The sequence below is a fragment of the Seriola aureovittata genome, chromosome 8 (assembly GCF_021018895.1).
Source record: "Seriola aureovittata isolate HTS-2021-v1 ecotype China chromosome 8, ASM2101889v1, whole genome shotgun sequence".
Taxonomy (NCBI): domain Eukaryota; kingdom Metazoa; phylum Chordata; class Actinopteri; order Carangiformes; family Carangidae; genus Seriola; species Seriola aureovittata.
In genome coordinates this window covers 11,469,924-11,493,403 of record NC_079371.1, presented here as the reverse complement: position 1 = coordinate 11,493,403, position 23,480 = coordinate 11,469,924, and the positions used below count along the sequence as shown (strand labels likewise).

At 41.0% G+C, this 23,480-nt stretch overlaps 3 protein-coding genes across 7 annotated transcripts in view; 2 read left to right on the top strand and 1 right to left on the bottom strand.

The window, feature by feature from the left end:
* Positions 1–400: 400 nt before the first annotated feature.
* On the top strand, positions 401–8,768 carry taf7 (TAF7 RNA polymerase II, TATA box binding protein (TBP)-associated factor). The gene is made up of 12 exons (XM_056382168.1): positions 401–778; positions 1,690–1,766; positions 1,851–1,929; positions 2,405–2,538; positions 2,889–3,009; positions 3,147–3,205; positions 3,732–3,804; positions 4,578–4,691; positions 5,643–5,837; positions 7,388–7,500; positions 8,048–8,107; positions 8,483–8,768. The coding sequence occupies exons 1-12, from the start codon at positions 583–585 to the stop codon at positions 8,525–8,527; spliced, it is 1,266 nt and encodes a 421-aa protein (XP_056238143.1). The 5' UTR covers positions 401–582; the 3' UTR covers positions 8,528–8,768.
* A 43-nt stretch (positions 8,769–8,811) lies between these two features.
* Positions 8,812–20,810, top strand: LOC130173184 (aryl-hydrocarbon-interacting protein-like 1). 3 transcript variants are annotated; one of them, XM_056382165.1, is made up of 10 exons: positions 8,817–9,461; positions 9,571–9,693; positions 9,877–9,994; positions 11,168–11,347; positions 11,717–11,905; positions 12,766–12,942; positions 13,502–13,643; positions 16,654–17,279; positions 17,966–18,107; positions 18,762–20,810. In XM_056382165.1, the coding sequence occupies exons 3-10, from the start codon at positions 9,899–9,901 to the stop codon at positions 19,481–19,483; spliced, it is 2,274 nt and encodes a 757-aa protein (XP_056238140.1). In that variant the 5' UTR covers positions 8,817–9,461; positions 9,571–9,693; positions 9,877–9,898; the 3' UTR covers positions 19,484–20,810. The 3 variants fall into 3 exon arrangements, with proteins under 3 accessions (XP_056238142.1, XP_056238140.1, XP_056238141.1); XM_056382167.1 differs by lacking the exon at positions 18,762–20,810 and having other exon boundaries at positions 8,812–9,461; positions 9,571–9,994; positions 17,820–18,101; XM_056382166.1 differs by lacking the exons at positions 9,571–9,693; positions 9,877–9,994 and having other exon boundaries at positions 8,819–9,461.
* drp2 (dystrophin related protein 2) overlaps positions 19,808–23,480 on the bottom strand; it is a 148,739-nt gene continuing 145,066 nt past the window's right edge. For all 3 annotated transcript variants that reach the window (XM_056382163.1, XM_056382162.1, XM_056382164.1), the window contains exon 24: positions 19,808–23,277. In XM_056382163.1, the coding sequence (XP_056238138.1) occupies positions 23,258–23,277 (20 nt within the window). In that variant the 3' untranslated portion in view covers positions 19,808–23,257. The remainder of the gene's footprint in view (positions 23,278–23,480) is intronic.

Below are 23,480 nucleotides of genomic sequence, written 5' to 3'. Positions count from 1 at the left end.
TAATTGATACACACTGTGAATGAACAGAGACATATATTCGTCGTTTTTCGCGGAGTATTTCCACTGCTGATGATACTAGTTCTAACACATGGCTCTTATTGTGAAATCTCTGACTTTCAACATCCTGAAGAGGAAGCGAGAAGTAAAAACTAGAGATTTTGTGGACAATTGCATTTTGTTTTGTTTAAATTCATTCACCTTCCAATATTGTATATCGTATAGCAATAATGCAACTATGCAAAGACTAAATACAATTTGAATATTTTGCCAAATAGGTGACATTTGAGTGTCACTTTTTTTTTTTTTTTTATAAATCTCGTTGTGACAAATCTCGCGATGAAAAATAAAAGACGGGAATTAATGTAACGTTCCCATACATCGGAAATTATTTTTTTGTACGAGGTAAATTTCATGTCAAGTAATGTTAGTCCTTAATCAGTGAAGCCATCGTGTGAAAACGACTGTATCTATATATTGTCAATTTTGTTATTATAAGACATACTAATTATTATTTAAGACATGCAGACTGTTTGCTTGGAGTGCGGTAAAGTCTTTGAACTAAATTTTCCGAGGAGGACCTGAATGTCGCAAGAGTCAACACAGTCCATTGGTGTTTTCGTCTCGATCTTGGCTGTGTTTTTTGTGGATAGTGAAGACGTTTTAAATCAGAAACGTAATAATCGCCCTTGCTTTCTTTGGTTTTATTTGATCATTCAAACATACACATGCAGTTGCATGATCCAAATTACAAAAACGAAGATGACATCTAAACTGAAAGGTACGTTAAAATCCGTTGCTATTAATTCAAGCTAACTGCTAAGCTAACCATAGCTCGTTAGCTGTCTCGTTTGTAAACATGCTGCCAATGCTAACGCACCTGTTTCGAAATCAAGTGATAATGGTAAAAATAACAACAAAATAACGATAATTCGGTTGCTGCAAGATGTGAACCACAGTGTCTACAATTCAAGGTTTGTACCGTTTTTTCAGGGCTGTTTGTAGTGCTACAAACAGTTCGATATAACCATGCTAAATTAGCTTTAACGTTATACTACTGTTACACAAACTGCGATAGATAATCTTATAACCTAAGTTATCTAAGTAATTTGGTGATGATTTTTGCGCTTATATAAATTCAATAAAGAAGTTATGACTTCTATAGGCAAAATACTGTAGACTTAATAGCAAGAAGCTGTAATGTATGCTTAATATACAAAAAACAGAATCAGTACGCTGTACAATGCAGAATAGAAATATTGGGAAACAGGTAGCAAACATGTTAAACAAATCAAATTGTGAAAGAAGCTTATATATGAAATATGACAAGTATTTAAAGTTGCAAAATTTTGTTGCAGCTCTTAACACCAAGCACACAGTGCACTTTGGTTTGAGTGTTTTTCATTTAGATGATTAGAAGTTGTTTCAGATGTTTGTAAAAAAAAAAAAAAAGTGTGGTGCACGGAAATATGATAGATATGAGATGAAATTGGTCCAAACACCATTACATGTGTTAGTTGGTATGGTAAGGTATCTTCTCTAACACTAGGAAGAGTCAAGAGAGATTGAACTGTATACCTGCACAGTACTTGTCATAGTATGTCTCTAGTGGATTGTGCACATTGTAGTTTCATCAATACATATCTGCAAGTATGCCATTTTACCACTTTGTTCATGGTGTTTTGATTCTAGTTGGGAAGGTCGGCTCCAAGAATAAGGAGGATGCTCCTTATGAGCTGGAGAGCCAGTTTGTCCTGAGGCTGCCTTCGGTAAGACGTGTACATGTTGGAACCGATTACTATGAAATTAATTGTGATCTTTTGCTGAAAATTATGCAAATTAATCTTTTACAGGAATATGCATCAACCGTAAGAAGGATTGCCCAGTCAAGCAGTATGAACATGAAAGACAGACTCACCATTGAGTTGCACCGTAAGTTGGTTTAAAAGTAGTCATAGTACTGGATCTGTGTGACATTACTGTTCAAATACCAGTTTAATTTGTCTTAATAATCAGGTTATTTGTTTGAAGTCTCAAACTAATTAAAAAATGATATATATTTATATATTCAAAATGTAATATTTCTACAGTGAGTCTGAACTTTTTTGTCTTTGCAGTTTGCAGGGATGGAATTGGTATTTTTGTGATTCATATTTTCTGTTTGGTTGGAATATATTACCAGGTACAACTGTCAACTTGACAAGAAAATTGAAGTGTCATGAAATGTCCTATTTCCTACCAAATAATGTTCCTGCCTAATGCATGTCTGAAAAACATGTTTTCCACCTGCTTTTGTACTCTCTATTTTTCAACTTAACAGTGACAGCTGTGTCTGAAGGCAGTGGTTATTGTAGTCTCACTCCCAACATTTCTTTATAATCAATCATGTCTTTCATGTTATTTCTAGCCGATGGCCGTCATGGCATAGTGAGAGTAGACCGTGTCCCTTTGGCCTGCAAACTGGTGGATCTGCCCTGTATGATTGAGTCTTTGAAAACTGTGGACAAGAAGACATTTTACAAAACTGCTGATGTCTGTCAGGTAAATCACCGCAGTGGCATGAAATTGGATGTCAGGCTGTCCAATGAAAAATGTCATCTTTACTGGATACATTTATTGGCGTCCAAGTTTAGGATGATTATGACTAAAAGATGCTTTTTGTCAGCTAAAGCAGTACTGTGACATTATGTTAAAGATGAGATGTTTGGATACATATTTGTTAAGTTTAGGATACCAATTGCAAATAAAAAAATCCTTATTTTTTAACATTGACATTAAAATTGAAAACCTGCTTTTCTTGTTAGTTATAATACAGGAGTACATCAACATTAATCAGCACAGTGCAAAGTACAATAAATGATTTACCATTAATTTTTGCATGCATGGTTTAGATGCTGGTGTGTACACTAGATGGAGACCTTTACCCTCCTTTAGAGGAGCCAACTGGCACCGACCCTAAGAGCAAGAAGAAGGATAAAGACAAGGACAAGAAATTCATTTGGAACCACGGCAGTAAGTAGACAAACATCTACACTCAACAGCTTTTTGTGCAGTTTGTGCTGAAAACATGGCACATCAGCAATTCAAGAAGTATAGCTTGCCCTCCACAGCTGATTGAGCTTCACTAACCCTATTGTTTTGGACTCCAGTTACCTGCCCTCTGAAGAACACACGCAAGAGAAGATTTCGGAAGACTGCGAAAAAAAAGGTTTTGGCATTTCCATTTCCCCTTCAGCCCACCCCCACCCCCCCTTTCCCATCCATCTTTTTAGCATCTCGTCTGTTGATCCATCTCTTTCCAAGGTTCTCTTCCAACAAGACATTTACATTTCATTAAACAGAAACTGGTGAAAGTGAAAACTAAGATTTACATATAAATAAAGCCTTTCCATCTCAGTTTGCCCCAAAGGCATGCAAAAAAAGCAATTTCACTATTGCTTTGATCAAAGTGAAAGCGAGTGTGCTTGAGCACTACACTTCTACTTTGTCTTTTGAATAAATCTTCCTGAAGGTGCAGAGCCGAGCCATATCGATTTGGCCCCTTCTGTCTTTAATCACTAATGTGCATCCTGGCATCCAGCCAGCTGCTACCTTTGTGTGTGTGTGTGCGTGCCTGTAAGGTGCGTGTGAGAGAGAGAGACGAAGGAAGAGAGCAACAGAGATGCCACTAACACCACATGTAACCCAATATCTCTCTCTCACGCTATGTCTCTCTGTCTCTCTCCCTCCCACAGTACATTGAGTCTCCTGATGTGGAAAAGGAGGTGAAGAGATTGCTGAGCACAGACGCCGAGGCTGTCAGTGTCCGTATCCTCTTAGACACCTACAGATATACTGCATGTCTATCTTGCAAAGCCCAAAAAAAACATTAAGCGCATATGTAACCAAGCAAAACAATGGTGGCAAATTTATGCACAAGGAAGAATACTAGTACTTCAGAAAAGGAATGTGTAATGTGTATTGTTGTGTGGGATCAGCTGGAAGTGATTTGTGAATCGAACCGCTAGCCATGACTTTTAACTTTTAAGAAGCATCGGATAATTCCCGCTGTTTTGCATTTTTTAGGACAAACATAACCCTTTTCCTATCTATCGTCCAAACTAGGTTGATCTAAGGGCCAAGCACCAAGGCCCTAACTCCTGCCTCACTCCCCTGACTTGACTCTGTCTAATGCTTTTGTGAGAGAGATGCACTTTGCAAGGAGGCAATTAGTGCTCTAATGAAACTCTAAACTTGCCTGACAGAATAAGAGCACAGCAGGGCGGCTTTGAGTGGCTGCTTGCTGTGTGTTAATTGAGATGGACTGTTCATTATCATTGCTTAGTTGGTCACAGTGAAGCTAGATTCTAATTATAGTTTTAGAGTTTGCATGCAGCAGTAGACATACACATGACACACTAATGAATGTTAAAGTTAGGGCAGTTCCTGTGGAGCATCATGTGGGCTTTACCCTTCAAGTCTATTTCAAAGAAGAGTTTGTGGAAAGTGAGTTTGGAAAGACCATGAGTCTTTTACCTTAGAAATCTGAAGGCTGAGAGGAATCCACAGATTGTGTGTTGACCTTAACCCATGATGCTCAGGGTGGGAAATAATAGCAGAAGATGAGTCCAAGGAAGCAGACCAGCATGGTTCTCTGGCCAACCTGGACTCCTCTCCTGGCACCTCAGGACACAAGATAGGTCACGGGTCGTCTGGTAAGTGGAACATATTTTTATTAGGAAATCGTGGTGAATAAAATGCAGTGAGCTTCATTAGCATGTTGGTCCCTCCATTTAGTTGAAACAGTAAAAGGTTTGTGTATTACTACCTTGACCACATAGCCTATAGAAACACAAGGCCAATAAAACAAGATAGAAATTGTATTTTTGAGGCTGATGCCAATATTGAAAAAATTGGCTCCATTTTGGTATATAATCACGTAACAAAACATTTTTTTATAAGGATACCTTAAATCTGTCAGGAATATGACCAAGATATGGACTAAGTGGGACATTTTACTTTAGAAAATAAACTTGTCAGTGCTCTGTGCTGGACAGACACTGTAATCTTTGGTATTTCTGCAATTTATCATTAATTATTGGCCAACATATTTATTAATACTGATAATATATCTGCAATAAGCTAATATTAGCTGAGTTATAGGTCATAATCTACAAAGCAAGGTCAGTTTTGGTGTAGCTGTATATAGTCATTTCAAAAGGGCTGTTTTTGTTGCGTTGTGAAAATGTGCAGCTACTTTGAAGTGGCACCAAAAGCTCTTATGATTTTTTGTGGTACTATTCAATACTTTTGGTGATATTCTTCTCCTCACCAACAAAGGTGTCCTTATTCATAATGAACTTGCACACCACCCATGTCACTCTTAATTGCCTTTGCCCCAGTGGTATGAAACGGAAATGGAGGACACCCAAGCATAAGTTTCTCTTTGGCCTTCAAGAGTATTTTAGCCTCTAGATTCCCCAGAGGAGCTTAGCACAGTTTTTCTTTTCCATGTAATTGAGGCTGTTCACAGAACCATAAGCACTGTATTAATGTACAGTAATAATACTGTAATAATATCTGGTTTATATCATGCATGTCTCTGTCTCTAATTTTTCGGTGTTTGCGTCTCTATGTCCATGTTAAAAACAATATCACACTGCCAGCCCAGCGTGATGAACTGAGGGAGATCTTCAACGACATCAGCAGCTCCAGTGAGGATGAAGAGGACGAAGGGGACCGACACGAGGACGAGGACCTGAATATTATGGACACAGAAGACGATCTGGTCCGACAGCTCCAAGACAAACTCAACGAGTCTGATTCTGCGCAGAATGAAAGTGACAGAAACAACCAGATAGGTGAGAGGATATCAGGGCTTCTATACAGATGTAAAAAAAAAAAAAAAAAAAAAGAAAATGGAAAAATGGAATCTCTTTGTGTATTTGGGACTGTTGGTTTGACAAAACAAGCAATTTCACAGTGGTACCTTGAGCTGTGGGAACATGCCATCAGTCCTTTTCACTATTGCTTTTTTAAAACAATTTATCAAATAATAAAAACAAATATTGACAGATTAATTGTTAATTAATATATTTGTTAGTTGCAGCCTTACTGTAGTTTTTGTTGAAGTTTACATCGGTTGTTTAGTCAGTTTACATAGATTGTGAATTTTGCAAATGAAATACAATTATAAACTATGATGTAATGACTTGTTGAAGTATTTCCATATGGTGGGAGGTGCATGTTCATGTATCTGTTCTAAAAGTAAGCATGTGCACTTATTTAAGCTATGCTGGGAAGTGTGTGTGTGTGTGTGTGTACATGAATGAAGTAAATGCAGCATTAGAATTATGCAATCATTCATGCTGTGCTTGCAACTTGCTTTAACACCTCAGAGTGAACGCTGATTCTTCCAGGTGACTTATTCAGCAAACCAAGTGTTTAATTTTTTAGTCGTAGTGGTCATCGCCAAGAACCTGGCTTGCTGATTTCAGACTGACATCAAATCCCGCTCACACTTGTCAAAGCAGAAGTCAAAAATAACCTTAGCCAGGTGTCTGGACGTCTAATCAGAGATGAGTTTTCTAGGTCAGACATCACACACACTCAAATGAGTATCCCTACTTTCACTTAAATACACATGCTGCGCCCCTGCCCACAGAGATACACTCACTGACAGCCCTCAGCTCTGCTTCTCAGCTAGCCAGTCTGACAGGTGTTGTGGCTCAGCATGCGACTCAGACAGCTGTCCAGTTTGACAGCTCAATGCCTCCTTATCTACATACATGGAGCTGTCAGTCAGCAACATTATTGGTCAGCTCCACTGTATCGGTGCAGCAGAGCGTTTTCTGGTGTGTTGGCGTCTGGCTGTGCATGTGTCTGGCAACGGTGCAAAGTTGTAATAAATGGGTCTGCAGGGATGATTTTGCATATTAGATGGGCTGTATCACAGGATTGAGAGCCAGTTGGGGGGAAGCAGCGGATGGATACAATTAGTATGGAAGATGGTGATGGAGCCACAGGTTGTTGTGAGACACTATTACTTTGGCTGAATGTAATGAGAACCCTCTGTGAAGCCCAGAGCAGACTGATTTAGTTGTGTCTTAGTGCTCTGGCCTGCTGGCTCACGTCCTTTTAAATGGATTTGTTGTTCCCATTAACCGCAGTTTGTCAAACTGAAATGGTGGCATCCTTGTGGTTCAGAAAGCTAAGGTGCATATCTTGTCCTCCTGGCTTTATGAATGTAGGGTCACTCTCAAATTATGCCACATGTTCTCTCTCTAGCTTTTTCTGTCTTTTAGTCTTCACTGCACAAAATTACAGAAGCATAAATGGCTTATTTTTTTTAAATTTTATTTTATTTACTCATGACTGTCTTAACATGTGAACCTCCTGCTGTTCCCTGCAGTTATGGAGTATCAGGTGCAGATCAACAGCATCAAGGCCAAGCTTCAGGATACCCGCGCCCGCAAAAAACAGCAGGAGGAGCTCATCATGAAAGTGGAAAACCAGGCCCTCAAAGTAAGCTGTGAACACAAACACAGTTTTTTTCATTCATTCAGAAACTAGGTCTGCATGTACAGAAACATTAACAAGAACATGCAGATGAGCTTGGAGGCAGAAGTCATCATGCAGCATAAGTTCTCTCAACAGTGATGTGAATACATAAAAAAAACAGCTGATTATACACTGTGTTAGAGGCCATTATTTCGTTTTTTTGTCATCTTAAAGCATTGAAATACCATGAAAATTCATCGTTCTGCCAAGCACTCTTTAGTGGAGGCTTTTAAAAGAGTGAAACATGAGCAGACATGGCCCTTTTTGTGTTGCCATTTAGAGCTCTCATTGCCCGATGTTTTGGGACCGTCAAAGCCCTATCTCCAGTGGTTATTATCACAGTCGCAGGGAAAAGGTCAGCTGTCTCTGACTGGCATTCCAAGTGGCCTTTCTGTCGAGAGAGGAGAGTGACATGAGCAGCCCAGGCAGACACATATTTAAAGCCATCACAATTTAATGAGGCTCAGCATGTCGTCTCGAACAAATCTTGTTTGTCTCTCTCCTCTCACAGAACCGTTTCCAGGCCTTGTTGGATGAGATTATTCAGCAGGAGGAGCGGGAGATGGAGCAGGTAAGAACCTTTTCGTAAAAGCCGAGGATCAGTGCTTGCTGTGAGCTTCCCTCAGATTTAACCCTTTGCATGAATTTACCTTGTGTGAATGTCAAATATCATATTAGCAGATGTCCCTTTTAAACCCAACACTGTTGTTGCTTAATAGCAAAATTCAAATTCAATCACGTGAAATGTACTTTGTCAGCACCCACCAGTGACATCCTTTTTAAAGCTGTGGCATAGTGGCCATCCACCACCTTGGGTCGTTGTTTGTATTGACAAATGAAGGCAGCAAAATAATGTGAAAAGACATGTTAATCATCATCCACTTACCTTTCAATTACACCGGGGCTGTCGGGCATCAATCACGCCTTCTACTTTCTGCTCCAACAGCTGGCCTCCCTGCAGGAGCAGCTGGACTCACTGATAGAGAAGTGACCACCAGGGGGCAGCCTCATGTCATCTTCAGCCACACACATACACACACCATGAAGAGGAGGGGAAGAGTCTTCATCCGGGGAGGAGGGAGTCTTTATTAGCAAACTTGCTGTGTCATTCCTTTCAGTTTGTCATTTTCATACATTACACAAACTGCATACTGATTTTTGTTGTATTAAAAGTTCGTAGGTTTTATTAGGTTGACAGAATTTGCTGTTCCTTACAATATTTCAAAAAGTATGTGACCAGCTGTAAGGTGGGGGGGGGGGGGCATGTCTGTTTAGCTTTCCATCTTGAAGCTAACTGACTCACTTCAACTAAACATATTTGTATTTTGTTTCTTGTATGAAAAATAAATTTCAGTGATACACAAGATTTACATGTGGGCAGTTTGATGCTGGTCTTTAAAATCTATTTTCTGTAGGTGGATGAACCTGTAGAAGAATTATAAGGCCGAAAATGTATGATCTGATGTCAACCGGTTGGTCACAACAAACCTTCACTAAATCACTACAATTTTTCCAGTTTCCCAACTTTAATAGCATTAACATTTTCAGGCAAAAAGAATAGGTTAACATGGGAAACATTATACTTGTACAGGAAGTACTTGTACATTGACTGGCAATTGTTTGGATCTACAAATAATTGTTTGTCATTTGTCAAGCACCAAATGACTTCATCTGTTGGGTAGATCAATCAATAATGAAATTAATCATTAGATGCAGCTCTAGTACCACTTCAAACAACCTGTGAAAATATTTGCTGACCTCTTGTGGTTTAATTTCTCATCTTGCTGCCAGGCTCTATACCACGACAGGGTACTACGGTACCTTGTGACATCACTGTTGGGTGTGGTCACAGATGAAACGAAGCACAAGCTTGAAACTTTCAACCGAGAGAGCTATCAAAGCACAGCCTGGTCTTAAGTTACTCTGTAAGTACTTACTGTGACTCGTGATGTAAATTCTACTTCCTGTCCACTCTGCTGTCACAGGCTTCTCACCACAGACAGCTGCATTATTAAACCATCATTATGTCTTTAGATTACTCTCCCTTCAGAATCCTCCAGAATGATCTTTACTTGTTCGAGAGAGATCTGGGCCTTTCTCGGCCGCATGATTCTGGTGGTCATCCTTCCTGCAGGGATTGCCTCACCAATCGCAGGGGTAGGCAAGGGATTAGCTCCTCAGATTAAAGTGGCCATCTCCAAACCCTGCTTAATCCTGCCATCTGTCAGAGAGCAGCTAACCAGCCAAGACACTCACCACAGGCTAATTAGAAAGCCAGAAGAACACAGACTTAGAAAGGGAAAAAAAGAATCTCCAACACACACACACTTTTCTGTATAGTACTGGTCAAGGCAGAGTGACAATGGAGGATACGTACCTACTCAACCATCCAGGGGTGAGGAAGAAGATTCTGGCTGGGGGCACAGGACCATTGCCGCACTTTCCACCTGGGACAAAGGTAGTCAAAGTCATAGTAAACCTGATGACCTAAATGATACTAGATTCAAATCCATTTTGTTGAAGAGAATGGAGAGGATGATTCCTTGCATAATTAACTATTGTGATGTAATTAATGTTCCACAGCAAAATGTCTACTTTTAGCTGTGTGTTGCATTGCCCACTTCAATTAGATTCTGTTGAATTATTCATGAAGTGAGAAAATTTATTCTGTATCTGGCTCTTTCACACAGAGCAAACATTTGGTCAACCAAATTGCAACATGTTTTTTGGCACAGTGTCTGGCACAGTGTTTCTGTTCATCCACTGATCTGCTAGTAGCCAACTTTTTTCCCTGCGAGTCACATCCAGCCATATGGCACCAAGCCTGGACACAGTGACAAACATTTTCCATGATGATGCCAGCATAAATTTCCATTTACCTGTGTGTTTGTATTACTGTGTGTGTACGGGTGTTGACTTCCCGGTGAGGTGATTCCCAGTAGCTCATACAGTTATCAGACCATTATACACAATATGTTAAGCTATAAATAGGAGATTACATGGAGACAACACAATTCTACAGTCATGGTGATGGTAGGGCTTTGTAAGTCTTTCACATGCACACACAGAACACATAATGAAAACCAACATGTCTGTGTTATGTAAGAAGTATCTCAAATGTATCATGACAGAATGCAGATCAAAAGTCCATATCGTATTTAATAATAATAAACAAAGATAGGAATAATAAGATAAAAGGAGAAAAGAAAAAAATATATAAAGCTTTAAAAACATTCATAAAAATGTCCAAGTTAAACATTCACATGTCCATAGACCTACATATCTGTGTAAACATACATAAATGAATAATATTAAAACAATTTCCCACTGTATGTAACTGAAGAAGTGAGATAAAGGTGGTATATTCTGCACGTCAAAAAAACTATCACTGTGTGTTTGAGAAACCCACTAAAATCATCTCTGAGCTAGTGGTTAAAAGGTTTTTCAAGTTCACTGTCAGTGGGAAAAAAATAACATTTGCAATAGAGGGAGAACAGATGTGGAGATAATTCATGGACTTCCTGGAAAGTATTTTTATATTAGATTTTTTATGTACTTTTAACAAAACCATTAATCATTAATCTGTACTCTCTAAATCTTCCTGTCCCTCGATTCCCTCCTCCCATCCAAGCTGGTGTTCCACTTCCAGACGCTGTTGGACAACTTTGAGCGGACAGTCATCGATGACAGTCGACTGGCCGGCAGGCCTGCTGAGATCTTTGTCGGAAAGATGTTCAAGATGGAGGTCTGGGAGACCCTGCTGACATCCATGAGGGTTGGAGAGGTGGCGGAATTCTGGTGTGATGCCGTTGTGAGTTGAACTACAGACTTCATATACATACTCGGATATTAGGACCCTAAAAGACGTCCTAATGAGTGTTCATGAGCGAGGAAGGGAATCTTCTGCTCCTCATTATGATGCACATGAATCAACCTTCTTCAGCCTCCTCCATGCTCAGTATTATAAACACAAACAGAGCAATCTTTTTGTGCAAATTTAAGTGTTTTTCCTTCTGGGGAAAAATATAATTTGCAAGTAAAATTGAGGATACTTCTTGCATTTTTCTTGTAGGACTGATTGGCACAGGATGGCAGCACCAGGGGGTTATCATGACTAAGTGCTTTTATGTCTTGTTGCAGACCCTTTGTTTATGTTTTTGTTGATGTGTTCATTTTGTAGCACACAGGATTGTACCCGATTGTGTCTAAGGGAATGAGGCTGATCGCTCAAGGGAAAGACCCCCTAGAGGGCCAGAGACACATGTGTGGCATGGGAAACCTGTTCTACTATCACTCCACCGGCTTCCCAGAGCTGGATGAGCTGATGAGAACTCCTCAACCACTTATATTTATCATGGAACTGTTGCAGGTAAGCACCAGTGGAAAAACACTGTGTGTCAAACTGGATAACATGAAGAGAAGACCATGTAAAAGAATCAAATGTCTTTTTTCAGTAAACAATTTTTCTCAGATTTTAGCACGTGTAAACATAATCTGACAGTAAAAAAAAAGATTGACCTATTCTTCCAACCCTCCTCCAGATGTGAGACACTTCTGCACATGATTTTCTACACTGCACAGACAGAAATGACAAAACACACGTCCCCCTCTTCCTGAAACATTCAGCTTTGAAATAATATGTTATCCAGAACAAGCTTGAAACACAGCAGGGGGTTCAATAGCAGCAGCAGTAAATTAACATCCTCCCTGTTTCAGATAGTTTCACAATGCTTTTCTGTGCATAAGCTGACAACAACTCAGTTCCTTTACTTAAGTTAGTAAAGTACATGAGTTATACCAATAACATAATTCAAGTATCCAAAGTAAAAGTACTCATTATGTATAATTGCCCTTTCAGAGTGTTAAACTCTGGAGTGCACAGATTTTTTAAAACTTTGTGTACACAAGATGATATTTTGTGTGGGCATGGAGGGCCTTTAATCTGTAATGATGCATCATTTCTTATAAAATGTGTATATGTTTTGGAATATCAAAACAAATTGTAACTATAGCTGTAATGTAAATGTAGTAGATCAGAAGTACAAAGTACCATAAATTGGAAATAGTAAACTTCAAGTACCTGTATTTAAGTACAGTACAGTCAGATGTACTTGGTTTCTTGCCATCACTGCAATTGTAGCATTCACTTGTGCTTCTATCAGTGGAGTTTTCCTCCTTTTAAACATCTTTTGTTCTCTTATGCTCTCCTCCTGCCCCCGTTGCTTCCAGGTTGGAGACCCCATGTCTTACCACAGAGAGTCCTGGATGATGGAAAAGGATGAGAAGCTACAGACTGTCCCAATTCTCCACATGCAGGGCAATGAGCTGGTCAAGCAGAGACAATTCAGAGATGCCGCGAGCAAGTACAAAGAGGCTGTCCTGCTGCTGAAAACAGTCCAGTCCAGAGTGAGCAAAGGATGGGGGGAGAAAGATCGTATGGAGGGAGGAAATTACTGATGTGCAGGCTTGTGAATTTTGATATTTTCTCAGGATTATAGGTTTTTGGGATATGCAGCTCCTACTCTTTTCCAGCGGGAGATCATGGTTCCCCTGTTTTGCTCTGCTTCACTGTGTCCTTGATTACAGGCAATAGAGTGGGAGGGCTGGCAAAAGAAAGAAGAGAGAGAGACAGCTGTGAAGGACTGTCTAGGATGAGGGGGGGGTGTAAAGATGGAGGAATACTGGTGGGAGAACAAGTTGTGTATGAGATGTTTTGATAAGAGCATGCTGGATTCTTTTGTATGTGAGGGGGATTTTTGGCAGCTTTAGACATATTCACAAGTTTGATGTGAGACTTACAGATAGTTGGTCTATGTACAAACAGCTGGCAAAGCTCTGTTTCTTTGTAAAAACATTTAAACCTGCTGGTTTCACATAAATTATTAATGTATGTGTAGGAAATGCCAAGCAGCATAACAGCACTGATCATGTTCTTGTTCTTCCATCTGTGCATGTGTGTGTTTAGGAAATGCCGGATGATATAGACTACATTAACTTGGGTCGAATGATTATCCCTCTGGAGTTGAACTACTGCCAGTGTATGTTGGAGCTGGAGGAGTACTATGAGGTTATAGAGCACACCACCGAACTGCTGGGGAAACACAAAGGTAAAGGCATGCAGGGATAGAATTATAAGGATGTCTTCAGATTACTAATTAATCATCACTTTAGGCGCTTGGATACATTTAATTTACATTTTCCAGGGAGAGTTGACTAAGCGCATGTTTTCTTTTTTAGTGTCACCTAGCTTCACATTCACCCAGTTGCATCACTCTGACAAACCCCATGAGCTGAGCAGCTTCACAGGAGCTGACAGGGTTAATCTTTGTGCACAGAGTCAGTTCGACAGTGCAGGATATTTTGAACCTCCAAATATACTATACATTCACATTGTAACTTCAAGGCTGCTGCTGTGCCCAATTTCTGAGAGAAAAAAAGCACAATTTCCTATCAGTATTTGTTACCCGTGCCAGTGTAATTTATGTATGTCATCACTATTTTAAATGTTTGCAGGTCTTTGAAACCATATCAACCATATCAAATCTAGGTTGGGTTTCAATTTTAAAATGCTTTCTGAAACTCTCAGCCTTAGTGCAATATCCTCCAGACTGTGCTATAATATCAGCATAATGTATTTTATAGGTAGCTGCAGTGCAAATCTTCATCTGTAATTGAGATAAAGGAACATTTTGACATTTTTGGAAATATGCTTATTCACTTTTTTGGTAGATAAAAAGATCCTTAGCAGTCTGTCCATTAAATATTTAAGCAAAGGTAAAATGTGCTTACCTTCGCTAAGCATTAAGACTGTAAGTAAGTGGAAACAATAGCATGATAGCAAGATAGCTCTTTCCAAGTGTAAAAATTTGATTACCAGCACCTCTAAAGCTGCAGGGGGTTGAACAGAGCCAGACTCTATGAAGAATATAGAATCAGGGGAAACACTTAGCCTGAGCATTAGAGGTGTTTCCAGTCCAGTGCATTAACTAAGCTAACCATGTCCTGGCCTTTGCATCATATTTAACAGATGTGAGAGTTGTCGTAATTTTCTTATCTAACTCTTGTCAAGGAAGCGTATGAGAGTATTTTCCAAAATGTCTAAATATTCATTGTGAAGAAGAACATGAAAAGCTGCTCAGTAGTGAGTTAAAAAAGGCCTGTTCTGAGTTACTTTCACCCCTGGATATAAACACTGTGACAAACAGTAATTTCAAAATGTTGTAAAGAGCTGATATGTCAGGGTCTGACGGCTGTGCTGAGTTTATTGCAGTGGCTGTTGCATGTTCTAGCTGTGTATTCAGGGAGAGTGTGTAGGAGGGTTGAGGCTGACATTACTGCAGGTTTTACGGTTGGAGCAGCCCTGGGAATTGAACTGTCATACCCATGGCTACTCATATAATCCTAGAGGAGCTCACATGCTGGCACAGTCTCCACTTCAGAGCCTTATGAATTATGCCCCTCACCCAGAGACAGGATCCACTGAGGCAGTCCTTATTTTACTCTCTGTCCCTCAGTCTGTATTCCCAGTTTTATATTTGTCTTTGTGTGGCAGGAGGAAAGAGTGTGTACACTTGTGAATGTGTGTGCCTGTATGATGTGTGCACTAAAGCTTTTGTGGCAGGAGGAGGAAGGGTGTGAACTAGCGTGAGTGAGCATGAGAGTGACACAGTATCGTGGAAATGGTGGGCAGGAGTTTCTGAGCTCCACTGGCCCAGTTCCAGCTGTCGTCACAAAGCTGCAGCCCTCTTCATAAGGCTTATCTCACATCAGCATCACTCCACCTTTCCCTCTTCTGCTTTTCAGCCTCTTGTTATTTCCCTCTTCTAGCTGTTGATTTAGTTTCATTTCCCCTCTTTTCACACTTTTGTCTCCTTTTTCTTTTCTATTTTACTTATATTCTTCTCCTTGTTGTTGTTTCTCTTGTCATCACTATTATGTTGTCTGTATCAGTTGAAGTCAGGCACTCTGCCACTCTTTCATCCCTTCAACCCGGTTAGAAAAGCACCCAGTGATGGCTCACTGCAGTGTCTCTGCTTTTGCCAGAGGCCACAAAGAAATCTGTTTAAATGTTGGCTGAATGGAGATTTAGGGTAGAGGGAAATTAAATGCAGAGGAACAGAAAAATGGAACCATCAGTGGGTATCTAAACCAAGGACATGGGTCTATTCTGCTGAACCAGAGGCATTGCAGTGTGTGTGTGTGTGTGTGTGTGTGTGTGTGTGTGTGTGTGTGTGTGTGTGTGTGTGTGTGTGTGTGTGTGTGTGTGTTTGTGACTGTTTGTTTGGGACTGTTTGTTTGGGACTGTTTGTCCACATGAGTTTTAAACGATTAATTTGACACTTTGGGAGTTTTGTGTTTTCACTTTCTGATGGAAGGTTAGGGCAACTCTCATGTCAGTCTGTTAAATATTAGCCAGCAGCCAGTTAGCTTAGCTTGGCACAAAGACTGGAAATAGGGGGAAAGGCTCTGTCAAAACACAACAAAATCTGCCCACCAGCACTTCTAAAGCTCACTAATCACACGTTTCACATTTGTTTAATCCATGCAAAAACCAAAGTGTAAAAATGACAATTTGAGTTTTTAAAAAGGGGTTATGTGGTGGACTATTTCATGAACAGGCACAGTAATAGCCCATAAAATGCTGAATTGACTTTCTGTACACTTCAGCTCGCAAATGGACTAAACAGTAGGATATGGCGTGTTAATTAGTGAGCTCTCAGGGTGGTGCAAGGATTTTTTAAATGTTGAACAGAGCCAGACAAAGCTAAGCTCGCCAGCAGCCGACTGTGTGTCCGACATATGTAACGGATTGACATAAAAGTGGTATCAATCTTCTCATCTAAGAAAGCAAAGGTGCATATATACCAAAATGATGTTGATCATTTGCTTTACAATATAAGGCTTTAGTGAGGAGTAAGATGCAGCATGTGTAGCAGTGCTCATGGGGAATACACATACTGAGAGCACACATGGTGCACTGTCCTAAATGCAGACAAATTGCCACCTCAGCCTCAGCAGTCACAGTGGGTTTATTATTGAATAGCTCTAGGTTTAGACATCAGCACCTTAATGCTTTTTTTTTTATTATTCCTGTGTTGTTGATTTTCTGCCCCTCAGACTGTGTGAAGGGCTACTACAAGCGAGCCAAGGCCCACGCTGCCGTGTGGAATGAAAAGGAGGCCCGGAGAGACTTCAACATGGTGGGCAACCTCGACATCACTCTGGCTTCTCTGGTCCACAGAGAGCTGAGGGCCCTGTCAGAGCGCATGAAGGTGAAGTACTGGGAGGAGAAGGAGAAGTACTGGAACATGCTGGAGACGAAGGAGAACAAAGAAGAGGAAGAAGAGGGACATGATGATGATGAAGAGGAGGAGGAGAAGGAAGAGATAGAAGACAAAGGAAAACAAGAAGATAGTGAAAGTGTGACCAGAGAGAGTAAAGATGAAGTGGGGGAAGAGAAAGGTAAAGAAGAATCTCCATCCAAAGATGAACTTGGAGGAGATAAAGAAGGCACAGTAAAGGTTACACTGGCTGAGGGAGCAGGTAACAAAGGGGAAGCAAACTCTTCTGAGATCAATCCAGATGCTTTGCCCAAAACTGAGGGGAAGGACTGGCAACAGATGTTACGACTCGTCATGTTGCTGCAGAACGAAGGAAACTTCCTGTTTAAAGAAAACCACTTTGAAGAAGCTTCTGTAAAGTTTAAGGAGGCCATAGAATATGTGGACTTCCTTCAAAATAAGGTAGGTGTAATGGGTTACAAAGTAAAGTTTTGCGAGAGCACAATGTGTGTCATTTTCTGTAAAAAAGAAATGTAAAATAAAACCTTTTGTTGTGATGACAACCTTCCAGATGGACGTCAGGATTGATTCTCACAATATTTAAAGCCACCAGTTCACTGCATTCAGCGTGATGAATGGTTAGATCTGCCAGAAAGTAGTCTTACAAAAGGATTTGTTGCTCGCAAACTATAATCATCTGTCACTGTTGCTTTTTACTGAATAGCAGCTGTTGCATTGTAGGTATGCTGGCAAAGTGAAGAGCAGAGAAAGAGCGCTAAAAATAAGAGCTATCCACAGAGATATCACTGTGACAGCGCTTGTCTGTGCTTTTATTCTCTTTCTTAAACTCCCTCTATTCTGCCACACCTCCCCGTCCAACCCCTTCACACCTTTCATACACAATAAACTCCCTCTTCTCATCATCCCAATCTTCTTCCATCTTTAAACTGCCTCCTCCTGTTGTTACATTCCTCTACCCTTACCTCCTCTCTCTGTCAACAGACAATCTTGTTCAACATTTCCTCCCAGCCCTTTATATTTTGATCCTTCTTTCCGTTGACACACTTTCATTCTCGTTTCATCTTTTCAAAATTTCATCTGCCATCCATCACCTCACCCCCATCTTGTCTTCTCATTGGGCTCGGCAGGTGGATCAAGAAAGCGACGACTGGGAGTCACTGGAGAAAGTGCGTCTTCCGTTGACCCTCAACCTCAGCCAGTGCATGCTGGAGCTGGAACACTACCAGCAGGTGGTGGAGCTCATCAACAAGCTGCTGAAGAATCATAAAGGTATTTTATGGTAATCTGAAGTTGGAGTTTAAGGTTGGGGAGGAAGCAAAGTCGTATTTTGATATAGAAATATGTACATCAGTATATATAAACATGCTCGGGTTTAGTTTTTTTTTTTCCCTTTCTCACCTTCAGTTTTTGAGCTTAAAAATATCAAGATCTCTTGCCGGTACAAATGCCTGGCCCTCAGCAAATGTCTGCCTTCACACTGCAACAAATCCTTGATCTCTCTGTTTACCATGGAAAGAAACCAAACATTCACAACCACATTGCTGATTCTCTTTCGTTCCCCCGGCACCCACACATGGACATCACAGTCAAAAATGAATTCACTGTTTTCTTTTTGTTTCTGCAATGACTGAATTATTTATAGTTGAGGCTGATTTGAAATGGTTGTTCTTATGCTTTCCTTTTCCCTTCATTTACTTCTCTTTCCCAACTTTCCCTTACACTTTGTCTGTCTCCTGTCTCACCACTGGTGTTCAGTGCGGGTATTTCGTCCTACCTCTAGCGTTTTTTTTTTTTTAAGTTTAACTTTTAGTTTTATTGCTTTCCAGTGTTATTCCTGCTGACCCCCTGTTGTGTCTCTGTGGTCTTTACATGTCAATATTTCTGTAATTTATAGCCCTCACTGGCTTTTTTTGTACTTTATAGGTAACTTTAAAGCGGTGTACCAGCGGGCGCTAGCACATGCCTCTTTGTGCAATGAGGATAAAGCTCGGAGGGACTTTGCAATGGTGGAGAAGTTAGACCCCAAGTTCAAACCTTTCGTCCGCCAGGAACTGAAAAAGCTGGGTGAGCGCATCCGAACCATGCACATCCGCCAGAATAAAACTTACAGGGACACGACGCAAGCAAAGTGGGGGCCTGGTGGAAGCAAGACCAAGAAAGCAGCAAGAAAGGAGAATGTCAAATTTACACAGAAAGCCACAGAGGAAAAAGCTGAAGCAGATAAGAAGACAGAAGAGAGTAAGACTGAGGAGAGGGAAAGCTCAGAGAAACCTGCCCCTGCTGAGATAGATGGAGTGGATGACACAGAAACAGAGAAAAGTCCAGATGTGAAGGCAGAGCAAAGTAATAAAGAGCTAGAGAGTGGGAGAGGGAGTGAAGAGGGATTAGATAATGAAAATATAGAGAGTGTTGTGGTTCATGAGTACGGGCAGGGTGCACCAGATAATCGAGCAACAGATAAAGATAGCGATCCCGTGCCCACTAGCACAGGAAAAGATAATGTAGTGAGCAAGAGATCAGCGTGCGATAAGGGCAAGAAGAAGGTCAAATGCCAATCAAGTCCTGCACCGGGCCCAAGCAAAACAAGCCAAGGGAACAAAGCCACCAGTGATAAGACAGGAAATGGTGGCACTCAATCAGAATAGACCAGTGGGCTGAAATTGTCTTGTGCAGAGCCAAAAGCCGCAGGGGAAGCGCGAGGGCGGGGAGATGAATAGACCTAAAACTGAGAGAGAAAAACAATATGGATGAAGAAGGTGAAATAGGAGGAAAGAGGAAAGTGATAAACAGCCAAGCCTCAACTCTCAACAGGAAATATTGATTCTGCCACATACAAATCCAAATATAAACACAAGAAGAAAAACTCATGTAAACAGCCCGTATTTGGCACCATTCTGAGTTAAGTTTCATTATTCAATTCTCAGAGGGATAACTGCAAGCACATAAAAGAAGCACAGGCAGACAGGGAGTTTGCCAAATACAAAGTTTTTATTTCTGTACACAAAGAGTAGAAAGCAGCCAGTAACCCACATGTTATTACAGTAAAAAGCTTTTCTTCAGAAAACTTTTTATACAGATTAAAAACTCCAGAGAAAAGAGCAAGAAGTGTTTTGAGTGCTGGACAATAACAAAAAAATCTAAACCCATTAAACAATAAATATTTGAATGATTAATGAGGTATATTAATGGTGATTTTAAAACAAAAAACAAAAACAAAAAAAACACCTCAGTTCACCAGTAATGTATGAGTGTGTGCATACGTATATGTGTTAGTGTTCCCAACTTCCTTGTTTGAGGTTAGGTGATTCATTGCCCTGTCATGTGGGAGGTGACATACACACGTGTCCTTGTTAGAAGCTCAGATGTATGATAGCAAAAACACTGAGGGGAGGGTCAGACGTAAAGGCAGTAGAGTAATGATGTGGCTTGTTAGCTTCTTGGCTGACTACATGCAGTTACAGGAGTGTGGAGAACGATAGCAGTGTCCTCTGGGGTGACTCTTGCCTCTGTGGAGAGCCTTTTTCTTCAATCACACAGCTTCAGTCGCGCCACAGGGAGCAGGGTGTGTGTGTGTGTTAGTGTGTTAAGTTTGTACACGGATCCCAACCTCAGATGATCACACAGTCAGACAGAGATGCAGCTGGATGACTATGAAAGTCAGTTTAGACGCCGGTGTCAAACAGCAGCAGAGTGAAGCATGAGGACAAACTGTTGTATGGTAATGCAACTCGCTGTCATTAAACCACCTAGTGGTGTATTTGTTTCATTCTGCCTCCTAAAAATAAAAACAAGAAATGTTGACATACAGCCCCGTGGGAAATGCTTCCTCTTCTTTTTTCACACGCTGTCAGTGTTACATCATTTTGTGTACCAACATACAAAAGTATGGAGATCAGATAAGAGGGCGCTGGGTGATCATCAATGTGTAATGAGATGTGTGAATACCAATAAATAAACGTCTATGAGTAAACAGTAGCTTGTCAAGGATTTTTTTTTCTCTTCCACAAGCTGAGCTTCTGCTCTTTGTTCTGACTCGTGAGAGCTTTAACAAAACAAATTGTTAAGCGCTGCTGGTGCGGAGATGGATTCAACGAATGACAATGACTATTTCCAACAGCTAAACAATGGCAGGCTTCAGTGGAGGTGGTGATGAAGAGGAGACTTGCATTTGGGAAACAAGATGCTCTCTCCTGCTTCCCTTAAGGCTATTAGCATTTGTATTATGAACGGCACATCACCTTTCCGACTCACAAACCTGTGGAACTGCGTACTTGGGGACAGTTCCCTAGCAACAGCATCAAGTGCGAGTGCTGAGGAGGACAGTGTCAAATTTAAGGTTTATTTGCCTTGAGGGGGAGCCCATGAGTGCAGCACATATGTTGAGGTCAGAGTGGCATTTTAAGGTTTGGAATGAATTCTCAACTGTGTATATCTCTGCCTTTTCTGTGTGCATGCGGCGGAATGAGTGCTGAGAACCAGCCAGAGCTTATTTGTTTCAGGCAACCTCTTGTCCTGCTTCTGGAGATTTTCCTGTGGCAGGCACATCAAAGTGGATCTCTCTCACCAGCCCTTGAGCAATAAATGAACTGTTTTTTTTCCACCTTTCCTCTTGTCTCTCAGATCTATAGTCCCTCCAAGCATCCCTGGCATCATGTGTTCACTTACAAAAGCCCCATTTAACTGGTTTTAACACATGGGCGCTCACGCGCTGTGATCCACACTTTTCTTTGCTTCCTGTTACTAGAAATTAACCACTGATCTGTCCAGGGCATGGCAGACACTAGTGCATAAACACACACACACACTCCTGACACAACCTCTCTTCCCTGAATGTACAAGTACAACTAAAAAAGTCCAGACAAACTAACTCTTGTTTTATATGGATTCAGTTTGTATTTAAGGCATTACATGACTGTGCTATGTTTAGAACAGAACGCACCCTATGACCCTGATATGATGAGGGCAAAGCCATTTCAAGCATTCGTCATTTTGTAAATCTGAAAGCAATCACGTTGGCATTAGCAAGGGAAAATGAGGCATGTACAGTCAATAGCTACTGTTCTTTTTAAATCTACATGGAGAGGAGGGTTTATTATGGGGGGTGAAGTCAGTGTGGGATTGCGCTATGGTGGTGTGCCTTGTACCCCCTTGTAGTGTCTAGAATTGGCCTTGACAAGAGAGAGAGAGAGAGAGAGAGAGTTTCAGCCTGGCAGCACATTGCCTGGAGCTCTTTCCTTCTCTTTCTCTGCACACAACAGGAGAACACTAAGATCTCAAAGCAGACACCTGCATGCTGATATTTATCTGAAGGCATTTCCTCAACAAAACCCAATTTAAGTCACAATACAAATTGGCTCAAAACTGAGAGCTTGTCTGCATCCCGCGAGGAGATGAAATGGCTCTCCATTTTTATGAAGGTGTATGTGTTTGAAAGTCTGTATTTTTAGTGATGGAGCACAGCGAATATTGATCATGCAGGGACGCATGTGTGCACAATGAGGGAAAGGTGTGTTATAAATTGGGAGCATGGAAGTAGCAGCATACATGTGTGTGTGTGCGTGTACACTGAGTGCGAGTGGTTGTGTATGTGCGTAGAGGGCTCACTTAGAAGGAACGAGCAATGAGAGCGACAAGCAGTTTGAGAGGATTAGAGGAACACAGTGTGCGCATACAGAGGCGCTGTGCTAGCGGGCACTTTGGCTGTCTTAAATAAATCATGGATTTAACTGATGATGTGTCATTCTCGCAAAGTAAATAAGCTAGTTGTGGGTGCTGTCAACTCCCTGACAATCTACAACACGCAGCCACATGAAATGCAGTCAGCCCAGCCCTGATCTAGTTTGCACAAGCGGGCTTTACCACACCACCTCCCTTCAGAAAACAAAAATAACAACCGTGATAACACATTCAAGGAGGACAAAAAAACACACTGACGTTGCCGGCGTTCTGACAAAACAAGGGGATATCCTTCTTATTCCTTTTTGCATTTTTTAAAAGTTCTTTTCATGGAAGGTCCAATTTGTGCTGTGGACTCAGATAAAGCTTCACACCTCTGAGCGACTACACAGATACTGGTAAGCACAGTGTCTTGGCTGGGCATTTCCCTTTACTTTAGTCTCTCCCTGACCTGCTGCTAACGTTAGTTTCCTTTGGCTCGTTAACATGGTGTCCGGCTGCGCCACTGAAGTTATCAAGCATGGCCCGGCCGAACAGATATCAGCGTGAGCCTTTAGCAGTTTGCATGAAAAAGGCTTTTAGTGCACAAAGTTCCAATGGAGGGTTAGCTCTGGGTATCATCGCTTCTGCAGTGGTCACAGGGCCTGGTGTATTGTGGCCTGACCTCAGCTGTGTGGAGCTCCTCCCGCTGCCATCAGGTCTCCTTTCAGGCTTTAACGTTGCTCCTATAGGCCCACTCGGGGTTATATGTGTGAGGTGGTGCCTGAAATTAGGAAGCAGAAGAGGAAAAAAAATGAAAAGCTTTTGCAATTTTAGGAACACATGCACAAGACTGAGAAAATGTTCTTGGTTTTACAAAGTGGGCTATAATTATGATAATCCCTTTCTTTGTTCAATTTACAGGCTTTGGACTGCCCGGCAAATTGCGTTTGAAATGCTACAGGACAGTTTGCAAAGTGTGTGAAA